Raw genomic sequence first — 18,674 nt, 5'->3', positions numbered from 1 at the left:
CGCAACTCATGATACTTGTTGCGGCGCGCCTACATGGGTCATGCGATCCTCTCGCTAGAGCGCGAGATTGTCATGTTGCTAGAAACAGCTACGTCCTCTGCTAATTAAGTGACGTTAAAGGTTGGAAAGTTGGAAAATACTTTATACATATATATATATATATATATATATATATATATATATATATACATATATATATATATATATATATATATATACATATATATATATATATATATATATATATGTATATATATATACGTATATATATAAAATATCAGTACGATGATGTCGTTCACGTCATTTTATATTAAAACATTATTGTGATAACTGCTGAGGGAAAACAGGAGGAACTCCTATTCTTCGAGTAATACTTTCAAATTGTGTCTACATTATATTGGCACCCGAAGGAGTGTTTGATGCTGAAGTTTGGTAGTTCTCCGAATGTAGAAATTACGCGAAGAAATATATGAAATTTTTCGCCTTTATTTAAAATGAAAAAGAGGAAGAAACCGTTGTCAGCTCAACACCAATCTAATTACAGAAAATAATACACTACTATTAATTTTCATTGATCAGTGAAGTGGGTATCACACTCCATCTCTTCTGCGTATATGAGCTTTTTCGTAGCGTTTTTGACTTCTCGCTTTTGATCTTTTGAGCATTTGTGGATATTGCAGAAATGCTTGTAGAGGTTCAGAATTAAAAATGACCCTTCGCCGCAGATAGAGCATGGGGCGGAAGTGAAGATTTGCATGGCGAAGCCTAATGAGAACTCCTTCACTTTAAAGTCATTAGAGGAAGGGTAAAGAAAGACTGAGCGTAGCATACTGATACTGAGCATACTGAGCAAAGACTATGAAGAATGTTTATTATATCTGTTCGGCAATAGCCGCCGAACCTCTACCATATTTCATTATCCTCATAATGCATTGTTACAAATATATTGCCGTGACACAATGTCGTAGTACGATTGTGTAAGAGGTAGCGCACCAACTGTCCTCATTGTACTCTTAACCGTGCACTATATAAGATGCAGCATGCCAGCTGACCGGAGTAGTGTGCGTATTCGTGCTAGTGGGGAACAGTCAAGAGGTACCCGTATGATGTGCCGCAACATATCCAGGAGGCTAATGAACGTCGTTAATTGCACTGCACGTCTTCTGACAGCGTCGTGATCGCTACAGTAGCCTGGTTGCTCCTCTTGTGTTACGTCTCGCTGACGCCCCTCCCACACTACCCTCCCTGCCCATTTCGCCGCGTCTGCTGCTCTTACGAAGTGTTTTTAGAATCAAAGGAAAATGAAAGTGCCTGATATTAGATGTTGTTTGAAACTCTATAATAAGTACACTTGTGAGTTAATATAAATGAAAGAGGTTTGTATATATGCCATTTAAAAATGCGAGTGAAAATGAAAATATCCTGTTTTGACTTGTTAAATGGAAATTAATCATCCATCTCTTGGAATGCAAAAGATGCTTCAAAGAATTTCCCCTGATCGGTGTAATACTATTTTTTAACTTTGTTTTTTTGCTTTCTAGGACTTTCTTTTTGCTTATCTAGCTGAGTAAAAGTGGCATCCAACGACTAACGAGGCGCGAATAATGCCTCGCAGACATACATTGTACCTAAGGTATATCTCGAAGATGCAAAGGTCTCTATTTGCCACTAATACACCTAGCCTGTCATATTGATTTTATGTAGAGAATAGATACAAATGAAGCGATAAAACGCTGTTGGAAGAAATTTGAAGAACCATATAAAATTTATTCTATAAAACGTACGAGGAAGTACTGAAATATTTAAGTTGCGCTCCATGTAAACATTATATCCATATAAACTTTTGAAAAAGCAAAATGTAGAAAGGAGTTCAAAGAATGCATACAAAGTAATAAGGAAATAAAGTTGCTAGGCGTATAGTTGCTGCAGTCGAAAGTTGAACATGAATTCGTTGAATGACATCGTGACAAACACATACTTATGCACTACAAGTTTATATAGAACAGTTGAAAAGTTCGGCTTTCAATGAACCTCGGCATAGTTTAATTTATATTATCGAGTTTGATAAGTTGTACACGAGGTTGTTAAATAAATTTATTGGCTAACGTTTCGGCTGTATCGCCTTCTTCAGAGCCCGAAAAGGGCTATTCAATCTACAATTTAAACGAACAACCTCTCCACAACTGAAGTGATAAACTCCACGCCTACTTTCAATCACCAATTTAGCGACTACGCCGAACACTCACCTTAGATTGGAGACACCTAGCATGGACCGCTGACTGGTCGATCACGAAGGCGAATGGTTCGAATGTTACATTTGAATAGGAAGAACCATTCGAGATATGGCGCGAGTTCCCGCATTATCGACAGACATTCGCCTTTGCGGTTCATTTTTGGATTGGATCCAAAATGCTTCCAGCGATTTTCGAGCCAACGTTTTTGATTCGTGAGCTAAAAATTGGACCCTATTTTCAAAATCGGCTCCGTCGTGTCTTTGTGTTCTATGGGCACCTAAAGGTGTCCATCCTCGTAACATATTCCTGCCGTTCACGTGCTCTTTGATGCGGACATATAGCAGTCGTGCCGTTTCACCGATATACTCGTCGCCACAGTTCGTGCAAGAAATCAGGTAGATTACCCCGGATCTCAAGCAGTCTCCTGATCTAACTGTGGGACAAATAATACAGTTCGGTGTTGTACAGATGGTATCGTATAAACGATTCCGAACTAATTGACGTTTCAAATTGTTCGGTGGTATTTCAACGACCGAAACGGAGCTATCCAAGTCTGCTCTCCTCAGACACCGCCTAATGGCAGCGCTCACTTCATCGGAGATGTAAGGAAAGCAGAGAGGTATCTTATCTGTGGTGGGGTTTTCCACTTGCCGTGCTCGTTCACTTCGGTATCGTCTCGTTTCAGACGTTCGGACTTCATAGCCATTCGAAACAGCAATTTCGTGAGCCAAAGTTAATGATTCCTTTCTCTCCTCAGGTCCACTACAAACGGTTCTTGCCGTGCGGAACATGTTGTTAAGCAAAGCTTTCTTCATATGAAATGGATGAGCAGAAAGAAAATGAACCAAGATGTACGGCTCTACTAAAGAAAACAATTATTGAACCAAGATGTTTTTGTTACTGGGTTTACGATACCATTTCGTTTGGTACGTACCGTTTGAGATGCAAACCTGGATGTTCAGAAAAGGAAGCCAGTTGCCCTGTGGTTTCTCCCTAGCAAGTTTTATGTGTTCGGACTGTCGGTTCAACAAGCCAAAACATTTGTCCATCTCCGCTTAGGTGGCGCAAATGACAAAACAATCGTCAATGTACCGAGAGTAGAACAATGGACGTAGTTCCAGAACAGGTGCTTCAATTTTGGCCATAAATGAAATAGCTAAGGTGGGAGCCAATCTCTGCCCCATAGCTAAACCTCTAAGCTGTGCAAAGTAATTCCCGGACCATCTAAAGATATTGCAGTCGAGGTACGCCTTGAGAAGAACCATCAATTGGGAGATTGACAATCCGTGTAAATTGATGGTTCTTATGTTTTCTTTCAGCAGTTCGAACATAGCCTGTATCGCAGAATCATTAGATACATTCGTATACAGGGCTTCGACGTCAAAAGACTCCATGACACAGTCTCTTGTCAGGTGTGCTGTGCGAAGGTGGTTTAGGAACATACGGGTATTTGTCAAATGGGCAGGTATATGGCTCAATACTTGTGCAAATATTGTGTTTAGGAACCACCATATCCTATCCGTAGGACTCCCTACACTACTAATCATAGGTCTTACTTTGAATGTAGCAGGGTCAGTGGAAGCCAGATCGCTACTGGACTGGAGTTTGTGCGTCTTGATTACGAGATAGAGCACTGGACAGGTTGGCAGGTCTTAAGGCGAGCAATGAAAGGAGGAGGAAACTCAGCGGGTTTTGCTACCCTAATCCATTGCTCGTTTAAAAAACGGGATTTCTTCATGAACCCACTAACGGAGGATAAACGATATAGTGAGATATCTTGCAAGTGTCTTTCTGTTATTGCAATATCCAGCTGGTGTGGAATGACCACAAACTCCCCACCTTTATCACTTGTGGATAACATTATTTGTTTAGAACTAATCAACTCTCGAAGTTCCTTAATACGAAACGTTAGCCAATAAATTTGTTTAACAACCTCGTGTACAGCTTATTAAACTCGATAATATAAATTTATATAGAACAGTTTGGGCGTGAAATGTGTGAAATTATGAGGTGTATGAAAATGTATTCATTTCTTTTCTTTTGTTATTCTAATTCTTTTGCCTGCAGCATTTTTTTGGGATAATCTTTATTTGTGTGAAGTTGCTCAACTGCGGCCAATGTAGAACACACATCACTCTTATCAATCATCATATATTTGACTCTTTGATACCCTATGATATGCCCCTGATGATATCTTTTAACTGGTTAGAAGGATCTACTTTTTCTACTTATTTTTGAGAGCACGCGCTCAGTTTGCTATATTCGTACATCAGAACTTGCTGCGCCAACTCGTTTGTCACTCTTGTCCCTTCCAAATTCGCAGTACCCACTCCGTCGCGCGCGTCGTTGATTAGAGAGCAATAGGGGGCAGGGTCTGGGTGATCTCAGGCGGTCGTGGAGGATGTCTAGCTGCTGGAGCGACAGCCGTAATTACGCGAAGGCGCCCGGCACTGAAGGGATGTCAGGAGCGGTCAGCCGGTTCTCACGGGTACCTCTTGTCCCGCACCCCGTGCTAGTGCCTCCCACTATTCCATTCCACCACCTTCTACAAAAGACACTACACATCCTTTTGGTGCATCGGCCAAACTAATTGGCGTCCCGTCTCCATAGAGGCCAGGACAATTCAAGAGCTAAAGAAAAGCTCAAAGAACTGGAATATTCCAGAAACCCCGTCTCAATCAGAGAGGCCAGAGTAGATCAAGTCCCCGTCTCATCCATAGAGACCGGGGCAAATCAAGAGCCAAAAAAGAGCTCAAATAACTGAGAAAACCACTCAGTTAAAGTTCCATCTCTCACTAGAGATCAGAACAAAAAGAAAAACAAATCGCTGCGGAATAAACTCGCACAAAAATCAATTTTACTGAGATAGAAAATTTCTCTTAGTTTCCACAGGAAGCCAATCAAGTTCAGGACTCAGTCGCTGCAAACACTGCTGAAACAAATCAAGACAAACGCCACATGCAAGACGCTATGTGGACCGAAAAAATTCTAGAGAATCTCCCCCACAACATTGTCAAAAACGTGTTGACAACTATACAAAACCAGGAAGAGGTGAAAATAAGTGACGTCATGAAGGAAATCGAAAAAGAGATTACTGCGAAAAAATCCATAGAATCGCGATTGAAAAGTAGATTCAAAGGTGAAGCACCGAAAAGAACAGAACAACGCACCAACAATGAGTATAAGAAGAAACTCAAAGCGTGTGTGTTTTGCAGAAATCAGAATCACATCTCTGCTTACTGTAGAGCAGTTGCAGGAGTACAAATTAAACGAAATATTGTCAGAGAAAAGAAACTCTGCTGGAAATGTTTTTCGAACAGTCACAACAATTTTGATTGCTCCTGGACAGATTGCCCCATATGTGACAAAGCTCACAACAAAAGTTTGTGTCTATCAAGCGGTCCAAACATAATAGACAAGTGTTCTGACACTACAATCGACCTAACAATAATCAATACAATGCGCGACAAGCTGAGGCGGATAACCGACCTAACGCAGAGGCGTGGCGTAATAGAGGAAACGCTATCCGACAAAGAGCAAATCATGCGAACAACTCCAGCAGCGAAAGAAAGTGAGCAAAGTCGCCGTTGCAAAGAATAAATCGTGCTAATGACAGCAGAAGGAAACGTTCAGGTTTAGAGTCACAAAACAAAACAATTCGAGAAAGTACTATTCTTCTTTGATACTGGAACGCAAAAAACGCTCATAACAGAAGAAATGGCAACAAAACTTGCTCTTCCTGGCATGGGCCACGAATTGTGCACTATGTCCGGCATTGGAGGACACATTGAGAAATTCAACAGCAAAAATGTGCAGCTCAAAATCCTGACAGCATTCGGTGATGAAGTGAACCTTCAGATTCAAACAAAACCAATAATTACAAATGGCTTTCCATCGGTTGAACTGACGAAGGAAGATAAACAGTTCTTACAGTATAAAGATCTGTACATTTGCAACCCAAAACTTTTAATTCAAAACCCAAGAAATTCAAAATCTGCATATTTTAGTAGGACTAGATCACTACTACGATTTTATACTAAACAGCTGCCACGCTGTACAATTACCGTCGAGATTGCACTCTTCAAAAACCATTTTCGGACCCGCAATACATGGGCGCGGGCGTGATCCACAATTTGCGCATGATCAAACAAGTATGACGTACGGTCTAATGTCAGTAAACGAAAGATCAGAAGCAGAAATTCTACACAAAATGTTCGAACTTGATGGGTTAGGCATCAGCACGGATACTGCAAAAAGTATCGAATTGCGTACAACTACTTCAAGGAGTATTCAAAAACAATTTCGTTTAAAAATGGCTACGTAACTGCTCCATTCCCGTTGCAAGACAACATTGTTGACCTTTCCGACAATTATGCAACTGCGCATCGCAGACTATTATCTTTGCACCATCAGCTGGACAAGAATCCACTTTGAAAGAATGGTATTGCAGAATCTTTGATGAATATCTTGAAAAAGATATTATCGAAAAGTTGGAATTGTGACCGAAGACGACTGTGGTGTTTATTATATGCCACATTCTGGAGTATGGAAACCTAATAAACCAGAACCACTCCGAATCGTTTTCGACGCGTCATCCAAACGGAAAGGGAACCTTTTCCTCAACGACGTTATGGAAAGTGGTGAATCGTTTGTAAACAAAATTCACGACATTCTAATTTCAAGTCGACTTTCAACAATAACAGTCCTCTGTGACATAGAAGCAGCATTCACTCAAATACGGCTTCAAAATCCAAGTAAGGATTTGTGCAGATTCCTATGGGTGGAAGATGTAACAAAACCACCTACGAAGGAAAACATTACGCACTACAGATTCAAAAGATTACCATTCGGGATAACCGCATCTCCGAGCATTTTAAATATGGTAATACTAACCTTTCTCGATAAGAAAAAAACTCCGCTATCAAAAGAAATAGCCAGGAATCTGTTTCAAGCATGTTTCAAGCAAATTCCGTAGACGAGGCCATTTCGAAGCACAAGGAAGCAAAAAATATATTTGCAGGGGTTGGCTTTAACTTGAGAGAATTCGTATCAAATAGTACACAAGTAAATGATGCTCTCTCTAAAGAAGAGAGACTACCAGGAAACAAAATAAGACTCTTGGGCGTTAATTACGACATAGAAAAAGATGGGTTCTCAGTAGAGACAAAATTCTCTTTTAAAAAGAAACTCATGAAACGGGATATCGTAAGTCAACTCCATTCAGTGTATGATCCTTTGAGGATAATGGCACCATTATTAATTGAGCTTAAATCGCTAATGCGAGAGATCTATGGGACTGGCATACAGTGGAAAGATACCGTACCAGAAGATCTACGCAACAAATGGTACGCGGCCCTACAAGAGGTTAACTATGTATCGATTACCGTACCTCGCCGCTTATTGAGTGAAGAAACGGCTCCGAATAAATCCTCACTCTGGGTCTTTGCTGACGCAAGTGAGGTCGCCATAGCAGTATGCGCATATTTAAGGTACGAACAGAACAACCAGGTCACGCAGACTAGACGCAGGCAAGACTAGACTTGCGCCCAAATAGACCTTTCAAACAATACCGAGACTAGAACTAGTAGGTATTGTATTAGCTTTGCGCTTGGCAACCACAATAGCAGAAGTTGCAAAAAATACGTTCACAGAGGTGAACATAATCAATGACAGTGAGATCGCACTTGCAAGGACAAAGTCTTCAAGCAAGCTTCCCATTTTTGTTACAAATCAAGCGACACTGGATTGCAAAGATGTGGGAGTCTTTAACCTCTAATGGTCTGACAGTTAATTTTTGCCATATGCCAACACATAAAAACCCTGCTGATGCGGAAACAGGTGGTGTAACTGCAACCCTTATTTACTATCATGACTGTATTCGTGGACCACGTTGGCTTGTTGATGACAGAAACGGTTGGCCGCTACGATTAATAGCCGACATAGACACAGTTTACACAGAAAATGGATGCAAGGTTGTACACCACAGCAACATTGAGGTGATGACCTCTTCGACATCCACAACAATCGATTTATCAAGATTATCAAGATTCTCCAGCCTGACGAAAGCCTTGCGAACATTCGCAACTTTTGCTGAACTTCTAGTCAGATGGGTGGAAAGATGTAATGTGGAACGAAACGCGCACATAATGCTACGAAGCATAGCAGAATTCGAATCTGCAAAAGAAATTTCTGCTGCAAATCTGAGATTGAGTGGAAAATTTATTTTAGCAGAGATACATAAAAACATCTCAATTACAGGGCTGTCAACAAGATTTCAAAGTCAGAAATTCATCAGAGACAACTTCGAAATAATCCGATTTGAATCTAGAATTCAAAACGCCATCTTACCGTATGATACGAAGAATCCTATCTATATCCCAAACTATTCGGATTTGGCCAGATTAATCATACAACTCTTCCACATAAAAAATGCCCATGCTGGCAGAGAACATGCACTATCTTTAGTAAGACAAAAATATTGGATTCCACAACCATCACGTACCGTTAAGAAAATAATTGGAAAATGTGTTACTTGCAGAAAGTTCCACGGTCTACAATTTGGAGCGCCTGAAATGCCATCACTTCCACCAGATCGTGTGGAAATTACGAAAGCATTTCAAAATGTCGGATGCGATCTTATGGGACCATTTGAATCGAAAATGGATGAAGGAATGTACATATGTCTGTACACTTGCTTAACAACAAGAGCAATCCACTTAGAAGTGACTAAAAATCTATCAACTGGAGTTTTTTTAAACAGTTTCCTCCGCTTCATATCGCGTAGAGGAGTTCCGCAACTTATTAGGACAGACTGTGGAAGCAATTTCAAGCTTGGTCATCAAGTTATAGACATTATTTTCAAGAAAGATGATCTCAGCGGAAGCTCAGTTATGACTTACTCCGCTTCTGAAAGTATTAAAGAGATCTTTAGCCCTCCAGCTTTGCCATGGATGAACGGAGTCTGGGAAAGGCTAGTAGGTTCCGTAAAAAGGAGCTTTCAGAAAGCCGTAGGAAGAAAAAAGCTCTCATTTGAAGAGATGATGACAATCACCGCCCAAATTGAGGCCATTATAAGCACTAGACCAATTGCGAAACTGATATTAATGAGATTCCTCTACGACCTGTCGATTTTCTCCACGGAAATTTGAAATTCTCAATTCCAATTGTTGCTACAGACAGAGATCATGATAAAGACTTTGATTCTAACCTAATCCAAAGCGTGTCACAAGCAAAAGAAGCACTCGAATTCTCGGAAAGGATATCCAACAGGTTCTGGGACGCTTGGAACACGCAATACTTAACAGTGTTAAGAGATGACCAAATAGACATCTCAGACAACCAAGACATAGAAAGAACATGATCTCAGAAATGGGAGAAATTGTCTTTGTTGAACAGGAATTGATTCCACGCGGTAGCTGGATATACGGCAAAGTTGTCGAGATTATTCAAAGCAAAGATGGACAAATTCGGACGATAAAAGTACTCATGCCAAGTGGAAGAATATTACAAAGGCCGCTAAACAAAGTTTACTAGCTGGAAATTACTTCTGATACTTCTGTAAATAACTCTCCAGTGCACGAAGAATATTCTCCTAGTGATACGAGAATTACACCAGTATCTCTTAACGAGGTGCGAGATTCGCAGACCTCTCTCGAAGAACTGAACAATTCACTATTGCCTCGAACAGAGGAGTGAGATGCACCGGCATCTCTTAACAAGGCGCGAAATCTACCGTACTCACATGCAGGGACGAGAGACTCACTCACTCCTCTAAATGACAACACAAGAGAATGCTCATCACACAGGTCACGAAAACTGCCAAACCGAGCATCAAGGAAGCGTGCATATGAAGTTATTCAACGGTTCGAACAAAGTCTGGAGGAGACAAGCTCATTGCCTATTTCGTGTACATTCTTTATGCTATCAATACTGCTGAGTTTGACAAGCACGTCAGCTCCTTTCCGATCAACTCTTCACTTATATGCCAGGAAGGATCTGTGGAAATTCATCCTGCCAATGAGCACTACGAACTCTGCTTGGAGAACGGTCAAGAGGTACCCGTATGATGTGCCGCCGCGTATCCAGGAGGCTAATGTGCGTCGTTAATTGCACCGCGCATCTCCTGATACCGTCATAATCGCTACAGTAGCCTGATTGCTCCTCTTGTGCTACGTACTCAAGACGCCCCGCCCACGCCACCTTCCCCTCCCATTTCGCCGCGTCTACCGCTCTTACGGCGATTTTTTTTTCGCCGCGCTTACAGCTCTTATGATGCGCTTTTAAAATCAAACGGAAAGGAAAGTACCTGGTATTAGATGTTGGTCGAAGGTCTACTTAAAGTGTGCTTGTAAGTTAATATAAAAGAAGAAAAGAATGAAAAAGGTTTGTATAAGCGATATGCCATTTAGAAATGCGAGTGAAAATGAAATGATGCTGTTTCGACTTGTTAGGTGGAAAACACTCATTCATCTCTGGGAATGCGAGATATGTTTCAAAAAATGTCCCACTGATCTGATCGGTGTTATGCTATCTTCTTTACTTTTTTTCGCTTTCTAAGGATTTCTTTTTGCTTATTTAGCTGGGTAAACCTGGCATCCAGCGATTAACGAGGCGCGAATAATGCCTCGCAGACATACACTGTACCTAAAGGTATATCTCGAAGATACAAAGGTCTCTGTTCGCCACTAATACACCTAACCTGTCATATTAATTTTATGCAGATAGAATAGATAGAAATGAAATAGATGGAAATGAAGCGATAAAACGCTGTTGATAGAAATTTGAAGAACCATACAAAGTTTTATTATATAAAACTGCATAAAACGTACAAGCGTATTGAAATATTTGACATGCGCTCTATATAAACATTATATATAAGTAAAATTTTGAAAAGGCAAAATGTAGAAAGGAGTTTAAAGAATGTATACAAAGTGATAAGCGCATAAAGTTGCTGTTATTATAGCTGGTGGAGTTGAAAGTTGAACATGAATTCGTTGAATGGCATTGTGGCAAGCATACTTATGCACTGCTAGTTTATGTAGAAGACTTAGGGCATGAAATGTGTTAAATTATGAGATGTGTAAAAATTTATGCATGTTATTCTTTTCCCTGGAGCATCTTTTTGAGATAATTTTTACTTATTTAAAGTAACATTGGATAGAAGAATCTACTTCTTCTCTTTTATTCCAAATAATATGCGCTCAGTTTACTATATCCGTACATCAGAATTCGCCGCTGCAATTCGTTTTTCACTCCCACTCCCTTCGAAATTCGGACTATCCACCGCTTCGTCGCGGCGCGAACGTGGCGCGCGGCGTTGATCAGAGAGCAATAGCGAGGCGGGGTGTAGGTGATCTCAGGCGGTCGTGGAGGATACCTAGCTGGTGGAGCGGCAGCCGTAATTACGCGGAGGAGCGCGGTGCTGAAGGAAGAACAGGAGCGGTCAGTCGGTTTTCACGGGTACCTCTTGTCCCGCACCCACTTTGTTTTGATAACGAATGAAAAATTTTCGAAAACGCAGGAGACATGGTTCTCAGATTACCTGAAACTCCCACTGACAAAAGCGCTCTTCAGCTAAGAGTGATGATAAACGGAACCATGACGTCAGAGATCATAGAGTGTAATCCGCCAAACTTCTGTGGTTCATCAAAAACATTGTTCAGCAAACATCTAATTGGAAATCCTCACTGTTGGTCAGCGGGTGCCATATTTTCAGTCGCAACATTTCTGTATTGCATAATTGCAACCGTAATGTTCGGAATATACTTACTTAGATACTTAGATGGCCCGTCTTCACTGGACATGCGGGCCCCAGCATCTCTTCCACTCGTTTCGTTCCCTCGCCATTGTCATCGAAGATGTTCTCAAGTTTCGTGAGTGACGTTGACCAGGTCCTTGAGCCGTATCCAGCTGAGCTCTCAGCTGGTCCATCCGCGTATCGAACACATCATCCCATCTCGTTGGCGGTCTCCCTCGAGGGCATTTGTTTGTTTAGGCACTTGTTTAGCATTTGTTGGGATCCACTCTAGCGTTCTTTTAGTCAATCTATCGTCGATTCTTCTCATGATGTCTCAAGGGCTTTGTGGGTAGTAAGTAGCTTTTTAGACGTGACAGCAGTATTTGCCCACGTCTTTGCTGCGTAACAGAGGAAGAACAGTCGAGTCGAACAGATGGGCACGAAGATCTTGGTCCGTCTGTTGGTGCGTAGCTTCCCTGACGACTGCGAATTCTGCCCATGCTGCACTCATTCTTCTATTTAGCTCTTCCTTCAAGTCGTTTTCCATGTTCATAGAACGCCCGAGGTATACGTATGACGAAGTTTCCACGATTTGGGAGCCTTCAAGTTGTACTCCTCCGTCCTCGCAATAGGCGTTCTTCATGAACTGTGTCTTCTTTCTGTTTATTCGTAGTCCTATTCTCTTCCCTGCTTCGTTCAATTCGTTGAGCATCGTTTCTACTTCATTGGTACTGCTCGAAAAGAGAACGATGTCGTCCGCGAAACGAAGGTTCGAGAGAAATCTTCCATCAACACGTATCCCCCTTCTTCCCAGGATAGCGATTTCATTATCCATTGCAATGCAGCCGTGAACAGCTTCGGCGACATAGTATCGCCTTGTTGTACCCCCTTTCCAATGGGTATGGTGAGAGGGCGGTGGAAAAGCTGTATCCTAGTCGTGCATCGATCGTAGCAATTGGCTAATGTCCTCACATATGACGCGTCCACACCTTGATCGACCAGCGCTGACAGTATTGCATTCGTTTCTACGCTGTCAAAGGCTTTCTCATAGTCGACGAAGGTTAGAACAAGGGGTAGGCGGTATTCCCGGCAAATCTCTATGACCCTCGAGAATGATCTTGGTGAATACTTTGTATAACACGCTCAGCAAGCATATCGGATGGTAGTTCCGAAGGTCCTCTCGGTCACCTTTCTTATGGATAAGAACGGTTCCCGAGGTCTTCCACTGGTCTGGGATCCTTTCTTTCTGAAGGTAGGATCTCATGTGCGCTGATAAGATTACATGAAGCGGATGGCCACCAGCCCGAAGAAAGTCTGCTGATATAAAATCGGGTCCGGGGGCTGTGCCAGGATTCATGCTCTTGGTAGCGACTCGTACTTCCGAAGGGAGAATCCGTGGTGGAGCTTCATCAGTGGGGATGATCGGGCTTGACACAGGAGTTGATGAATAGAAAAAATTCGAGTAGAACCTCTCCGTAATGATTTCCATCTCACGACGAGAAGACGTGCGAGTCCCGTCTTCGCTCAGCAAGGCTGCTAGCGGAATATTATATTCGCGGAGATCCCTGCGGCACTTGTTTAGACTCGCTCTTCTTTGTGCTGCTTCCAGAAGCTTCTTCTGCCTGGTTTTCAAGAGACCCTCCTGCAACGCTTTTTTGCAGCTAGTGTTTGCTACTAACCGCTCAGTGTGCGATGCATTCGGAGGAAGCCTCAAAGCCTTCTTCTTCCCAACAATTCCTTGGTGGTCTTCGAAATTCGATCCAAGTTTGTCGTGTGCGGCTTCGAGGCACGCTCAGAACAGGCTCGTAATCCTCTGAGCAGCATCTCGTAGTCGACGTTTGGGTCCTCCTCGATTTGCCAGTCACCTTGGGACAAGGAGTCCTCGAGTACGCAATCGTCGTAGACGACTTCTTTTCTCCTTCGTTGCCGATAGCAGATGTTCTTTTCCATCGTGTGGCTAAGTCCTATTTTCGCACGAAGGAGACGGTGATTAGAACCACTACAAAAGGATGATACTACTGAGACGTCAAGTAGACACCACCTCCGGTTGGTGAGGATGTGGTCGATCTCCGCACGAGTCACGCCATTGGGCGATTTCCATGTCCACCGACGATGATTTTTTTTTCATGAAAAAAGAGTTCCCATGGAAGAGGCGAGCTGCGGGCAACAGCCCGGCGAGACGATTGCCATTTTCATTCCGGTCCCCTAGTCCAAATCTTCCAATCCTGCATTCCTCTTCTGTGGCCTCTCCTAGTTTTGCGTTGAAGTCTCCGACAACGAATTTGTAGAAGGACTTCTCGTTGCGGATTACTTCCTCCAGCTCGTAAAACGCGTCCAATTCGGAACCATCAGCTGCTGATGTTGGTGAGTAGCAGTTGATGATACTGATCGAAGAATGGCCAGACGAGGTGACAGGATCTCGTGAGAATCGACAACAAGATGGACGACAGATGGGTGCACAACAAAACCAACACCGCCTACATTTCGTGACGGAATCTTCTCTCACCGAATGACGAGTGTACCGTCATTCATCTGTCGTACGTCGCTCCTTCTGCACTTGGTCTCCTGCAGAGCAATCACGTGAAATTTGATACACTCTGCAGCTCCGAGAAGGGCATGCAGATCAGTGTCTATGGACACTGTTCTCGCGTTGTAAGCACACAGTCTGAGACAGTCTCCATGGCGAGTCGTGCGTATGTCGCCTTGGTCCAAAATCAATGACGTCCTTAGCAACCTGAGATTTGATCGCCTCTCACCGGTCGCCATACCGTCCGACGTCGGAGACGGCAGGGCCCAATGTGCAGGGTACTGAGGTAGTGTATATGCTGGAATGGCAAAAAGACTTTTCCCCAAACTAAGCAGCCATGCCACGGCGAGCTTAGCTTTCACCACACGGTCGCCCAACCTATATGAATCAGGGAGTCACCTTGCGACATTTTGCCAAAACGGCAGTGAATCTTAGCAGTGGTTTACTCTTAGCTAGGCTTCCGATTCCGAGAAGTCGGAATGTCGGATGTGTCGAACTCCTTCTCAGCTTGGGAGACCTGCCGGAGGACGAACCTCCGCTGTGAATCCCAGTTCGACGCCCACAGTCACCTCCACGCCACTATGAGGCGGTAAATCGTTGTGGAGGGATGTTCGGAATATCTTAAAGTTAAAAACATCGCACAAAAGAAAAGAACAGCACTCAAAACTGTACTGCGATCAATTCTGCAGAACCGATACTAATAAGTACATTCAATCCACTTCCGCTTCGTACGGTATCCGTAGCCTGTATTAGTATCACTCTGTTCACAATTGGAATAAATGGGTGTCAGCACGGTTTCATGCGACACACGACTGAGCTCATATGCAGTGATGAAAATGATTGTGAGTATGAATACAGTCAGGAATTACTTTTCAATAATGTTGATTCAGAACTCTGCATAAACATTACTCATGGGAATGAAGCAACTGGTTTGATCAAAATCACGAAAAAAAAAAACCAATAAAAATGAAGTGTGTGAAAATATTGCAATTTTTCACCAAAGACACTTCGCACAAAATCCTTCACACTACGAGGTGTCGACAAATGGGATCTTGCACTCATGATAGATGCACCACCCTAACATCCACAGAAGTCATCGATGAATTTAGTGAGGCGAAGCCTTATCCTAGCTATTCGGCCTGCGTTCATACATGTGGCGGATTGCCATGCGGCTGCCTCCTCCCATTACCAGCCTGTTCGTTCATGCGCTTAGCGCATATTCCTCAGAATGAAAAAGTTTATGAAATTCTAAACTGCGTAAATTGGGAACCAGTCGTAGAAATCCATGTAGAAATTGAGATTCACGACATTAAGAAAACCAAAGAGATTTCTCCTATACCATATTCATCTCAAACGGTAGATGAGCTCTCAATCATAGTAACATCTTTGCAAAAGCCATAATATCCTTTAATGGATAGAAGCTTTGCCATAGCAAAAGAGGACGCTCTTATGATGCCCCCTTACCATTAACTTCCCGTGGTATGTCCTAACGGAAGCATAGCATTGGAGAATTTCTCGCAACGCAGCAATCAAATGATTAGTGTTTGCGAAAATCTAGAGACACACAATACATGTCATTGTCCAGACATGTCAATAAAAAGTCTCAAATCAGATGTCTCAAATCTACTTCCAATAGAAACCCCTTACATGAAGATAACTCGTGAAGACATGGAAATACAAATGCACTCTCAAGAAGGAGAAGTCACTTTAGCAATAAGTTCAACTCTGATGTTGGATAGTGCAAGTTATATTGTGACTGAACAATGCAAAATAAAGCCTGAAAAATATTAGGCTGAATTGTGAATGCATTGAAGGAGCTACATTGAATTGGATTGAATTAACGTTAGAATTCGACCATGCCGTAGTGAAAGAAAAATGTCACGTTACGTGCGGAGGCACACAAACTACATTTAATATACAGGGAACACTCAACTATCACCCTGAAATATCACCAAGATCGGTGTCTGAAAACCCTGACTTGAAACCATTCAACAAAAACTGGGTGAATGACATTAACATTCCAGACCTCTAACCAGTGTTGGAGGTAATAAAAAAGCACTGGGACACAGTACTAGTGGCGATAGGTGGAGTAGCATGCCTAGTTGGGATCACATATCTTTGCGGTCCTACAATTATAATGTTAGCGTTTAAGGTGCTGTGAATTATAGTCCAAACAGCCCTCAAAATATCGTGGCACATTTTGAACACGCTTTTTAATGTTATCACTGAAGGGGCGAACACGTGCTGAACCAACCTTCGCACCATCAATCGAGCCTGATCGAAACGTGTACAATTACATAATATGTTTTAGAAGAAAGTCATAATACTCATTCTTTATATCGAATCGGTTTCTAAACACACACTGAACAGTTGCGTCGGGGGTAGAGCGAGCTACCCCTCCACATATAAAAGCTGACGTTGACCGCACTAGACCCATCACTTCTACTCCGATGAACGACTTCGACAACATCCTAGCAGAGATCGACATCTCTGACACATTTGCTCCTATTGCCACAGCACCGAGAGTCCTCACCCGTGTTGTCGAGAACTCACACCTGGACCTGGCAGGCCATTTACATTCTATTCAGAATGCATGTGTCGAGCTGCTAGAACGCTCCAAGCCTAAATCTCCTTGTACGTTCTGCTCAACCGCAGAAAATCTCGATAACTACACGACATACCGCTGTAATCGGTTTCCTGACCCTGTATCGAAAGCCTTGCCGGCTGCTCGCTCTGCGAGCGCTGCTTGAAACCAAAACATGCAGGAGAAGACTGTGGAATCAAGTGTGCAAAATGTAGTCTGCTCCACATTTCGCTGCTCTGCAATGAAGAGCCCGTTCTGCTATTCCCCCTTCAAAAGAAGAAAATTCTGAAAACATTCTCCTATTCAACTAGTCGTCCTCCGTCATCTAATTTATTCTTCAACTGCCATTCAACCATTTTTCCACTACTGTTTCCTCATTACGCCTTCCCGCCGCCACAACATGCAACACTCAACAACTTCTCAATCGGTACAACGAACGCAAGGAAGGACCTACGAATATGAGATGATATATACGCAACACATACTCTTGCTTTATATTGTTGTCTCCTTATTGTTATTTCATTTGTTATTGTTATTGTTTCCTCTATTATTACTGTCTGCTTACTTTACATGGCTGGGCGGGAGTGTTCGGCAATAGCCGCCGAACCTCTACCATATTTCATTGTCCTCGTAATGCATTGTTACAAATATATTGCCGTGGCACAATGTCGTAGTACGATTGTGTAAGAGGCAGCACATCAACTGTCCTCAGTGTACTCTTCATGACGCAGTATATAAGAGGCAGCATGTCAGCCGACCGAAGTAGTGTGCGTATTCGTGCTAGTGCCTGCCACTATTCCATTGTTGTTTGGACCAAAGATCTTATTACTGATATAGTATTCCGCTGAACCACCTTCTACAAAAGACACTACACAATATCCCTAACTGGACAAAAAACAGTCTACTTATGTACGAATGAGATGACCTAGAACATTCTACGAGATGGCCTCTGGGTGGAAGTCCATTATATATGAGTAAGGCAGCCTTCTAGAACATTCCAACTATTTGTGTAGTTTGTATGTTGTGTTCTTAACATAAGTATGCTTCCGTTCGTATGTTGTATATGTAACAAAATATGTAAGTGTAAGTGTCTTCCAACTTTCCACCTCTCACGTCACTTGAAGGCATCACCCCACGAATCTGAGGTGGTACGGATTTCGGGTGAAGTATTCGTATACGGGATAGTAGATTATGGAGAAGGGGGTGATTGACGGCAAGCCATCCTTAGAAAAATCAATAATCAAAGACACGACCCGAAACTGCGCGCGCCGTGTGCCCCCCCCCCCACAAACGCCACACTATCACGCTCCTCGAGTATCGATTAGTGGGACGAGACGTGATGGTGCATGGGACATTACGATTAGTGGGACGCGGGAAAATGGCATGAGTTGCACTCGAGCGGCGGAGGGGATGAGCTTGGGGAGCGGTAGGTAAAAGGGGTTGTTTTTTAATTTAAGGTTAAGGTAGGTAGGTTCTTAATAGGTTAAGCTCCTTTTGTGTAAGGCTAAAGAGCCTAGGACTAAATCATCGTTGTCTGCTTAGAATGTGTTGTATGCATGATTATAATTATTGTTCAGTAGTAATTTTAATAGA

The 18,674-nt window shown here is 42.6% G+C and overlaps 7 protein-coding genes across 10 annotated transcripts; 2 read left to right on the top strand and 5 right to left on the bottom strand.

The window, feature by feature from the left end:
• Positions 1 to 2,311: 2,311 nt before the first annotated feature.
• RB195_022450 (uncharacterized protein) lies at positions 2,312 to 3,049 on the bottom strand (the record flags this gene model as incomplete). Its single annotated transcript, XM_064209578.1, has 1 exon — positions 2,312 to 3,049. One exon carries the CDS (start codon positions 3,047 to 3,049, stop codon positions 2,312 to 2,314), a length of 738 nt encoding a protein of 245 aa, XP_064065459.1.
• Positions 3,050 to 7,987: 4,938 nt separating this feature from the next.
• Positions 7,988 to 9,382, top strand: RB195_022449 (uncharacterized protein; the record flags this gene model as incomplete). Of its 2 annotated transcripts, none has more annotated exons than XM_064209576.1 (1): positions 7,988 to 9,382. In XM_064209576.1, the coding sequence occupies one exon, from the start codon at positions 7,988 to 7,990 to the stop codon at positions 9,380 to 9,382; it is 1,395 nt and encodes a 464-aa protein (XP_064065457.1). The 2 variants fall into 2 exon arrangements, with proteins under 2 accessions (XP_064065457.1, XP_064065458.1); XM_064209577.1 differs by having other exon boundaries at positions 8,036 to 9,382.
• Positions 9,383 to 12,334: 2,952 nt separating this feature from the next.
• On the bottom strand, positions 12,335 to 12,805 carry RB195_022448 (uncharacterized protein; the record flags this gene model as incomplete). Its single annotated transcript, XM_064209575.1, has 1 exon — positions 12,335 to 12,805. The coding sequence occupies one exon, from the start codon at positions 12,803 to 12,805 to the stop codon at positions 12,335 to 12,337; it is 471 nt and encodes a 156-aa protein (XP_064065456.1).
• Positions 12,806 to 13,015: 210 nt separating this feature from the next.
• Positions 13,016 to 13,459, bottom strand: RB195_022447 (uncharacterized protein; the record flags this gene model as incomplete). Its single annotated transcript, XM_064209574.1, has 1 exon — positions 13,016 to 13,459. The coding sequence occupies one exon, from the start codon at positions 13,457 to 13,459 to the stop codon at positions 13,016 to 13,018; it is 444 nt and encodes a 147-aa protein (XP_064065455.1).
• Positions 13,016 to 13,920, bottom strand: RB195_022446 (uncharacterized protein; the record flags this gene model as incomplete). Of its 2 annotated transcripts, XM_064209573.1 has the most annotated exons (2): positions 13,016 to 13,707; positions 13,761 to 13,920. In XM_064209573.1, the coding sequence occupies 2 exons, from the start codon at positions 13,918 to 13,920 to the stop codon at positions 13,016 to 13,018; spliced, it is 852 nt and encodes a 283-aa protein (XP_064065453.1). The 2 variants fall into 2 exon arrangements, with proteins under 2 accessions (XP_064065453.1, XP_064065454.1); XM_064209572.1 differs by having other exon boundaries at positions 13,681 to 13,920.
• A 76-nt stretch (positions 13,921 to 13,996) lies between these two features.
• Positions 13,997 to 17,258, bottom strand: RB195_022444 (uncharacterized protein; the record flags this gene model as incomplete). 2 transcript variants are annotated; one of them, XM_064209570.1, is made up of 4 exons in its annotated part: positions 13,997 to 14,354; positions 14,477 to 14,875; positions 16,921 to 17,052; positions 17,179 to 17,258. In XM_064209570.1, the coding sequence occupies 4 exons, from the start codon at positions 17,256 to 17,258 to the stop codon at positions 13,997 to 13,999; spliced, it is 969 nt and encodes a 322-aa protein (XP_064065450.1). The 2 variants fall into 2 exon arrangements, with proteins under 2 accessions (XP_064065450.1, XP_064065452.1); XM_064209569.1 differs by lacking the exons at positions 16,921 to 17,052; positions 17,179 to 17,258 and adding an exon at positions 14,876 to 14,906 and having other exon boundaries at positions 13,997 to 14,447; positions 14,705 to 14,795.
• Positions 16,948 to 17,247, top strand: RB195_022445 (uncharacterized protein; the record flags this gene model as incomplete). The annotated part of the gene is made up of 1 exon (XM_064209571.1): positions 16,948 to 17,247. One exon carries the CDS (start codon positions 16,948 to 16,950, stop codon positions 17,245 to 17,247), a length of 300 nt encoding a protein of 99 aa, XP_064065451.1.
• Positions 17,259 to 18,674: the final 1,416 nt, after the last annotated feature.

This window comes from Necator americanus, chromosome X, assembly GCF_031761385.1.
Source record: "Necator americanus strain Aroian chromosome X, whole genome shotgun sequence".
NCBI lineage: Eukaryota > Metazoa > Nematoda > Chromadorea > Rhabditida > Ancylostomatidae > Necator > Necator americanus.
Note: the sequence above shows the minus strand (reverse complement) of the source record. Positions and strands in the feature narration are given on the sequence as shown.